This window comes from Rutidosis leptorrhynchoides, chromosome 3, assembly GCF_046630445.1.
Source record: "Rutidosis leptorrhynchoides isolate AG116_Rl617_1_P2 chromosome 3, CSIRO_AGI_Rlap_v1, whole genome shotgun sequence".
NCBI lineage: Eukaryota > Viridiplantae > Streptophyta > Magnoliopsida > Asterales > Asteraceae > Rutidosis > Rutidosis leptorrhynchoides.
In genome coordinates this window covers 13,162,866-13,171,914 of record NC_092335.1, presented here as the reverse complement: position 1 = coordinate 13,171,914, position 9,049 = coordinate 13,162,866, and the positions used below count along the sequence as shown (strand labels likewise).

The 9,049-nt window shown below is 33.3% G+C and overlaps 1 protein-coding gene across 1 annotated transcript; it reads right to left on the bottom strand.

Moving 5' to 3' along the window:
• Positions 1–402: 402 nt before the first annotated feature.
• On the bottom strand, positions 403–2,459 carry LOC139895756 (uncharacterized). Its single transcript, XM_071878293.1, has 5 exons — positions 2,046–2,459; positions 1,829–1,905; positions 1,660–1,696; positions 1,350–1,440; positions 403–1,163 (listed from the first exon to the last, which is right to left on the bottom strand). The coding sequence occupies exons 1-5, from the start codon at positions 2,401–2,403 to the stop codon at positions 599–601; spliced, it is 1,128 nt and encodes a 375-aa protein (XP_071734394.1). The 5' UTR covers positions 2,404–2,459; the 3' UTR covers positions 403–598.
• Between the last annotated feature and the right edge of the window lie 6,590 nt (positions 2,460–9,049).

Genomic DNA, 9,049 nt, shown 5'->3' with positions numbered 1-9,049 from the left:
GACATGTTTTTTGAGATCTAGTTCCGGTGACATAATTATTGGACATATATGCAGACTATTTAGTACCCCCTATGTTATATATTGATAGTTCAATATTTTATTTTGTGTTGTTTTAATTAATAGTTTATTGCATAAAACTAATAAAGTAAAGTTCTTTTATATTAAGACAAAAAAATATATAAAAAGTAAATTGTAAAATTGTAAAGTAAAAAAAAGTATAATGTAATTATGAGATTTTTTAAATTATGTGTTTTTTTTTCTCTAAAACTATTAATTAATATGAGACGAATGGAGTAATTAACATCAAACAATAATACATTAAACAAAGTAATGTAAACTTCGAGTCCAAATTCCATACATCCATGACATTCAAACAATTATTTACTGTATATAAATGTGTCTCTGTCAATAATTTACTAGAACTTTGGATGCTAACTGAGCTCATAAGAAAACACAAAAACTGGCATGCATGTACACCCTGGTTAAAGACAAATAACAACATTTAATTATACAAGTAGTAGAACAACAGTCAATATTCTATGCAATGTTTTCCGGGACAAAAGTGCACTTTCAAAATCTCACTTAATCTTTGTCTCATTCACAAAGTCAGATCAAGAGATGCACTGCAGCTTCCCACTGTTTTTACATGCTTTGTTCTTGTAATACTATTAGAATTTGAATTTGAACTTGGAGAAAACAACGATAACGATAAATCGTTTTCATCAAATAATTCATGCTTTACTTTTTTACCAATATTTGTATGATCCTCTTTCGGAATCTTGATTTCTAACGAGAGACTCAAATCAACATGTTTCAATTCTTGATCAATCTCCTTTCTTTTTAGTACCCTTTTTTCTTGATCTAGATCATTGACAACCACATTAGTATCCACTGCTCGTTTCGTATTTTTTCGAATGTGATTATGCATTGATAATCCATCCAGATTCTTGAATAATCCCATTTGGGATTCTTGTATACTATTGCTTTGTACACTTTTCGAACTAGTGTGATTTAAAAAGAAACTTGATTGATCATTCTTGATTTTGTTGTTCTTTGCAAGTATCCTATCCGCCATTGAAGCATAAACACCATGTCTTAATCCATCCATGAAAGGAACGTTGTTAATTAGGTTTAAATGAGGACTCCATAAACCATCTTCATATCTGAAATGAATATTAATTAATTAATCAGATTAAAGACACCTTATTACTATATTTCGCGTAATTAATTTGTTCGTTACAACCATGATAGTTGCATTCCCTATATAGTTTTAACATATATGGTATTCATAAATTATACTTTTTATAGTTTAATTGAGAAATTTAATTAAAAGAATATGTGATATATACCTGAAATTGGATTGTGACCTTTGATTATAGTTTTGGAGCATAGGAAGTTTGCTAAGTTGGAAAATAGGATGATCATCAAGAAGCTCTTGTTCTGAAACACCAATAAAGCTCTTCAAATTAATACACTTTCACATATATTATCGAATACAAACCGTAAATTAGTTTCATTCAATTTGATTTGTATGTTAAAGTAGCATATACTTCCTCATATATGGTAACTATAAATTAGCTTTGGATTACATATCTACTGATAGTCTTAACAAAAAGTCTAATCTCAAACTTATTATTGGATCATGAATTCGAAGTTTACCCTGATTCGGATCATCGATCTTCTTGCTTCTATACATCTGAATAAAACAAATCCACAATTCAAAACTATAGAACATATAGGTTCAACATGAACAAAAAAACTAACTAATTGATCTCCAAATTACATATATTATTTCTTAAATTAGTCAATTAAACTATCAAAGTAGTACCTGAAGATGGCTCTTGACATGAGAGATACTAAGGCCTTTGATATTCATTAGTTGCAGAACTAATTTAGGTGTGGCTCCTACACTAGCAAAACTCAATGTTAAAAGTCACATTATTTTTCAACATAGGCTTAAAACAACCATATACTATATATCACCAACAGTTTAATCAATTAAGCTTATGAATTTATATAAAAAATGATAAGTTTAATATACTAACTCTCTTGACCTCCCAATCGTTCAATCGCTTGAACGAATCGAAGATGGAGATCAGGTGTCCACCTTAGTCTCGGGTTCTTGGATCGAACATATGGTCTAACAGATCCCGTGTTCGAACCACTAGCCTTCTTATCACTAGTTTCCTCAACTGTACTATTACTCGATGTCGATCCGCTTTTGGGTTGGCTACCACCATTGGAGCAACGGTCAACGTCTTCTGATTCTTCATCGATATCATCGTTTTCATGTTCCACATCATTAGAATTAGGGTTTTGCTTCATGGGGTGATCCTTTTGTGTATCTTCCTCAAGAAAGTTGCTACTTTTCTTCATTTCTATATTGGGGTTTTGATCCACCATAGAAAAAGACCGAGAAACAGTTATATATAGGGATCAGAGTTGTTCTTGTTGGGCTTGTACGTGTGATGCTACTTAAAGAGACGTGTTCATGGTTTTGATCTCTTTAATTATTTGATCATGCATACACAAAGAGAAAAGTGAAATTTAAGTAGTTGGAACTTATTCCAAGGAGCATATATAGCAGCATAATTAGTTGAACTTTAGAAAGCAAAAGGTTGCTAACATTGGAAAGTAAATAAATAATAACTTGCCCTAGAAATTTGAGTCACTATACTGCTACGGTGATATATCCACCATTATTTTTACTTCTTCTATCATAAATGTGCATTAATATATTGTACTGTACAATATATTAATATACAGTTATAGTGAAAGAAGTAAAAATGATGATAGATATATCAATCTCTTTTATGTAATTATGTGTATATATATCCATATAATCTATTAAATCTATAGTTTCTATTAAAATCATATAATGATGATGTCATTATTAGGCTAATTTCTCTATTAAGAAAAAATCAATAATAAAAAAAAAAAATCTAGGTCACTTAGATGATGTCATTAATTCTAATATTTTATAATTAAAAAAAAATTGTACTTATAGTAACTAATTATTTAATAACTTAAATAAATTATTACTCCGTAATTTTTAATATTAATTCTAATAAAAAAATACAAAATAAGAACAAATATAAAGCTCTAAAATGATTATGTTATCCTTTCACTAACACTTTAATTTTCATAATGATAATATTTTTATTTTATATTAATATTAATTCTAATTAAAAAAAATTCAGAATAATAACAAACGAATGCTGATAATATATGAATGACGATTTGGAAGGCAAAAATAATTAATAAAATATCATTTAATATTTAATACGGTATTATTGCTTTATAAATATATATTTCGGAGCATCTCCACCATATATTATTACAACTCTTTTTCTCAATATGTACAAACCTTTACAACTATTTTTCTCGATCTACACCATATTATCCAATAACCTTTTATTTTCAAACAGCAGGTACAAACTTTCATGTCATTATTGATGATTTTTTCAAAGAATTATTCTCTTTTATGCGTTATTTGATGATGAAATTTATCACACCTTGAATGTTTTATTATTGTATGTTTGTTAAACAACAAAAATCTAAAAATCGATAACATACGTCATATCATATTGTGACTATTTAAAAGAAGGTATATATTATGATAGAAGAATTCAAAAATAATCATGATTTTTGCGAGGTTGAACCAGGTATTTTCAATCTCTCTTTTAATGTTAAATAAGTACCATTTATGACAAGGAAAATAGTAGTTGTAATGAAAATTAGAGATATGTGGTGGAAGAATGAATGTAGTTCATTTATTCTAATCAAGTTAACAACGACAAGTTTCTTAGTCGAAATATGTGGTCCTACGGGTCATTAAACTAAATGACTTTAGCATTTACATTTACTAAATATCTACAATATATTATTATATATACTGTTTTGTTTAAACAAACACGTGATTTCACGGGTCATTTCATTAGTAAAATAATAATTACACATAAAAAAATAAAATAATGGAATTGTAAAAAGATGATAAGCATATGCTAGGATGGTTAATTAACATGAAGCATGTGTATCGTTGATTTATAAGTATACATTCAACATATAAAATGAGCTCTTATACATAATAAAAAATTTCATATATATAAAAAAATGATGATATTATAAATTTACTACTCCCTCCGTCCCATATTAATAGTCCACACATAAAAAAAATACACAGTCTAAGAAAATGTCATAAAAGTACTGTACTTTCTGTTTCTTTCCAGTTTTACTCTTACATTTTCTTTCTCATTTAATCATATCCACATATATTAAAAACATAATAAAACTTAAGTTTTTATTTTTTTCTATTTATAAAAATAAACTATTAATTTGGAAAATTTCAAAATAGAATACTGAACTATCAATATGGGACGGATGAAATATTATAAATGACAAAACAAGCTATATTGTTTTGGATATCTTTTAATCATATAAATTCAGACCGAGTAACTTGTCTCATAAGAAGAAGAAAAATCTGTAAGTTTTTATTGACATACTTGTATTCATAGCAATATATATGTGTGGGTAAATTTTTTTTAAGAATATTTAGAGCCTTTTCAAAATTCTGAGGCTCGTTAGATTGCCTATTTTGTTCACTATCTAAAACACCCTGATTAACATCAATTAACATATAATTAACGTTAAAAAATTAAATAAACATTTAATTGATACTCCGTACTTAACTTCAGATAATTGATTTTTGTTCTATCAAATCATTAAGAATATAATCTTGTGTATAATGGATATGATCGTAGCTCGTATGAACGATTTGCTTATGTACGACTCAATGAGCATCATGATATACTGATATTAGCTCGTCATTTTGCAATTAAGTGACGAGCGACCTACTCATGCACCACAAACCGTGACGTAATATTTTCCGCTAGAATGACGGGTTTTAATTTCTTTGTTAGGCTTAATTTGGATGTTCATGAAAGAGAGAATGAAACGGATATAAATGTTGGAAATAGGAGGCTAGATATATTATTTGGGGAAGAGAGGATTGATAATTTAGAAGTTTGATTGATCTTGAAAACTCTTCTTTTATTGCTTATTGAATTGCTTTGCTTAATTACAAATGAGGGGTGAAGCCCTCTATTTATACTACTCAATGGAGTAGTCTAGATCACTCCATCATCTACTACTATCTAGATATTTTCTAGTATTTCTAGACCTAGATATTTTATAAGATCATTCTACACATTTGACTACTAGATTTTACAAGAAGTTTCTATACAATGGACTACAATCTTGATCCATAATACTTGAATACTTGCAAGCCCAAATTCAAGACATATAGCCCAAATCAAGTTTAGCTTCCAACAGCCCCCCTTAAACTTGATTTCGTCACTCCGAGCATACTCCGTAATCTCTGAAACGTCTCGTGTTTTAGAGGCTTTGTGAAAATATCTGCAACTTGGTCAAATGACTTCGTGTACTTTATCTGCACTTCTTTATTTTTAACACACTCCCTGATGTAATGGTATTTCGTATCGATGTGCTTGCTTCTATCATGGAAGACTGGATTCTTTGCTAGAGCAATCGCAGACTTGTTATCTACATATATCTCTGTAGCTTCCTTTTGGAAAAACTTAAGCTCATTTAGTAACTTCCTCAGCCATACTGCATGACAGGTGCATGATGTTGCTGCTACAAACTCGGCTTCACACGTCGACAAAGTCACAATGGGTTGCTTCTTCGAACTCCATGTGAACACCGTATCACCCATATAGAACACGAAACCACTCGTACTCTTACGATCATCTATGTCTCCAGCCCAATCACTATCACTTTATCCAACTAGCTTGAAGTGATCAGAAGGCAAATAAAATAGGCCATAGTCAATCGTACCTTTGATGTAGCGAAGTATCCTCTTGGCCGCCTTCAAGTGATTTATTGTAGGTGCTTCCATGTATCGACTTACTAGTCCAACTCCGTAGAGAATATCTGGCCTGGTGCTGGTTAAGCAACTCAGACTTCCAACCAAACTCTTGTATTGTGTTGGGTCCACCAAGTATCCTTCATCATCTTTTGATAATTAGAGATTGCAATCCACTGGTGTGTTCATTAACTTGCAGTCATTCATCTTAAACTTCTTGAGCACCTCATTCGCATATCCTTCTTGGGATATGAATATTCCTTCTTTCTTTTGTTTTACCTCGATCCCAAGATAGTAAGCCATAAGTCCAATGTCGGTCATCTCGAATTCCCGAACCATTGCTTTCTTGAACTTCTCGAACATTTTGGGATTACTACCGGTGAATATCAAGTCATCCACGTATAGGCACACGATCATAACATCTCCATCATTGCTAACTTTGGTGTAGAGGGCATGCTCATGGGGGCATTTCGCAAAGTCATTTTTCTGGAAATACTTGTCTATCCTGTTATTCCGTGCTCGAGGCGCTTGCTTCAACCCATATAAGGCCCTTTTCAATTTCAGCACCTTATTCTCTTGGCCTTTCACGATGTATCCCAAAGGTTGTTCTATATAGACTTCTTCTTCTAAGTGGCCATTAAGGAACGCGGATTTGACATCCATTTGATAAATCTTCCAATTATGTTGAGCCGCAAGTGAGATTATCAATCTTATAGTTTCTAGACGAGCGACAGGAGCAAATACCTCGTCATAGTCTATGCCGGCTCATTGACTATATCCCTTCGCCACCAACCTTGCCTTATATCTTTCAACTTCACCTTTGGAATTCTTCTTGGCCTTGTACACCCATTTTACACCAATAGCCTTATGTCCCTTTGGTAGTGTGACAAGATCCCACGTATTATTCTTCTCGATTGCTTGAATCTCTTCGTCCATAGCACGTTTCCACTTTTGACTTTTTGTTGCATCTTCATAACTTATTGGCTCACAATCGACAAGAAGGCAGAACAATGATAGATCCTCCATAGGTTGGGTTACCTCGTACAACTCCCTAATGCTCCTTGTGTGATGTTGTAGTCTACTTGATTCTCCTCCTGATGTTGGTGTCACTTCATTAGGTGTAGTGGTTGGAGTACGTGGAGAGTGCGGAGATGGTGTACTAGAAGGTTCTTGAACTTCTAGATATTCTCCGTTCCTTGCAGTACTCTCGAATGGATAAGGGAGAAAGTCGTAGTTCTCCTCTTCGGGAACATTCCAATCCCATGTTGCTTCTTCATCGAACACCACATCTCAACTTGAGATTACTTTACCATTCTTGGGATTGTATAGCTTGTAACCCTTCAAACTTGAGTCATAGCCCACGAATATGAGTTTCTCGCTTTTATTATCGAGCTTCGTCCTCTTCTGATCTGGCACATGAGCATATGCCACACTTCCGAACACTCGTAGGTGTGAGATGCCAGGCTTCCTTCCACTTCAAGCTTCAATGGGCGTTTTGTTCTTGACACTTCTAGTGGGCGAACGATTTGCTAGTTAGATCGCACAGTCCACTGCCTCATCCCAAAACTCCTTAGGCATCCTTTTGCTTTTTAACATACTCCGAGCCATATCAAGAATGGTCCTATTCTTTCTTTCCGCAACACCATTTTGCTGAGGTGAATACGGAAGAGTTAGAGGGCGTCGTATGCCATTGTTATCGCAAAATTCCTAGAATTCCTTAGATGTGAACTCGCCTCCACGATCGGATCTCATCGCCTTTATGGTGAGACCACTTTGATTCTCCACAAATGCTTTAAACTTCTTGAACATTCCAAAAGCTTCCGACTTCTCTTTTAGAAAATAGACCCATGTCTTTCGAGTAAAATCATCAATGAATAGAAGAAAATATCTATTTTTACCAAAAGACGGTGGGCTGATGGGTCCACACACATCCGTGTGAATAAGTTCTAGAGGTTTCTTCGCTCTACTAGAAGCTTCTGTTGGAAAACTGTTTCGAAAGTGCTTTCCTAGAAGGCATCCCTCACATATTTGATCCGGATGATTAATTGGAGGCAAAATCTTCACCATTCCTTTACTTGATAATAATTTTAAGCCTCCAAAATTTAAGTGCCCGTATCTCATGTGCCAAAGCCAAGAATTATCTTTGAAACATGCTTTTAAACATCTTGGAATGTCATGTTGAATATTTAGCAAGAACATCCTATTCGTTGACATTGGCACCTTAGCAATCAAACCTCCTTTTTGATCTCTCAGATAAAGACTACGATTTATCATGTGAATATCATAGCCTTTCTCTAAGAGTTGTCCAATACTCAGTATATTTGTCTTCATATTGGGCACATAATACACGTTAGAGATAAATTGATGCATTCCATTTTTCAAGCGGATGAGGATCTTACCTTTGCCTTTAACCGGGACTTTTGAAGAATCTCCGAAGGTGATATTTCCACTTATTACCTCGTCTAACTGGACAAACATGCTTTTGTCACCACACATATGGTTGCTTGCACCCGTTTCAAGATACCACAAATTCGATTCTCCGTTGTCATCACTTTTGCATGCTAGTAACAAAGTGTTTTCCACGGCTTCGTTATCTTCTTGTGCAAAATTTACCCTTGCTTGCACGTAATTGTTTGACTTCTCGCATTCCGAAGCATAGTGACCAAATTTATGACAATTATAGCATTTAATTTGAGAGCTGTCATACCTTGGCCTTCTACTTGTATAGCCTCTCCCGTGACCTCTTATCGAGTGAAAATCTTGGCTTCTTTCTTCATTTTTGTAAAAACTATAGCCTCCACGTCTGAAATATCCTTGCCCTCGTCCTCGGCCACGTACTTGACCACGACCTCTTTGACTCGGTTGATGAGTCTTTTCACTACTCTCTTCCTTGAAAGACAGTTTTGTTTGTAAAGCTTGCTCCAATGTCTCCTTATTATTCTTATTGAACCTCTCTTCATGGGCTTGTAGTGAACCCATGAGTTCATCGATAGTCATTGATTCTAGATCTTTAGATTCTTCGATGGCTACGACTATATAGTCGAATTTTGAATCTAATGATCTAAGAATTTTCTCAATGACCCTCACATCACTTAAAGTTTCACCATTCCTCTTTAATTAATTGACAACCGCCAAGACTCTTGTAAAATAATCAGAAATTGATTC

What these genes read in the sequence shown, in the direction of transcription:
- LOC139895756 (XM_071878293.1), bottom strand. Translation starts at nt 2,403, where the DNA reads ATGGTGGATCAAAACCCCAATATAGAAATGAAGAAAAGTAGCAACTTT. An exon ending in ACGATTGGGAGGTCAAGAGA is followed by an intron (nt 1,906 to 2,045) that starts GTTAGTATATTA and finishes TTGCTAGTGTAG; the next exon opens with GAGCCACACCTAAATTAGTT. An exon ending in GATCGATGATCCGAATCAGG is followed by an intron (nt 1,441 to 1,659) that starts GTAAACTTCGAA and finishes TTGGTGTTTCAG; the next exon opens with AACAAGAGCTTCTTGATGAT.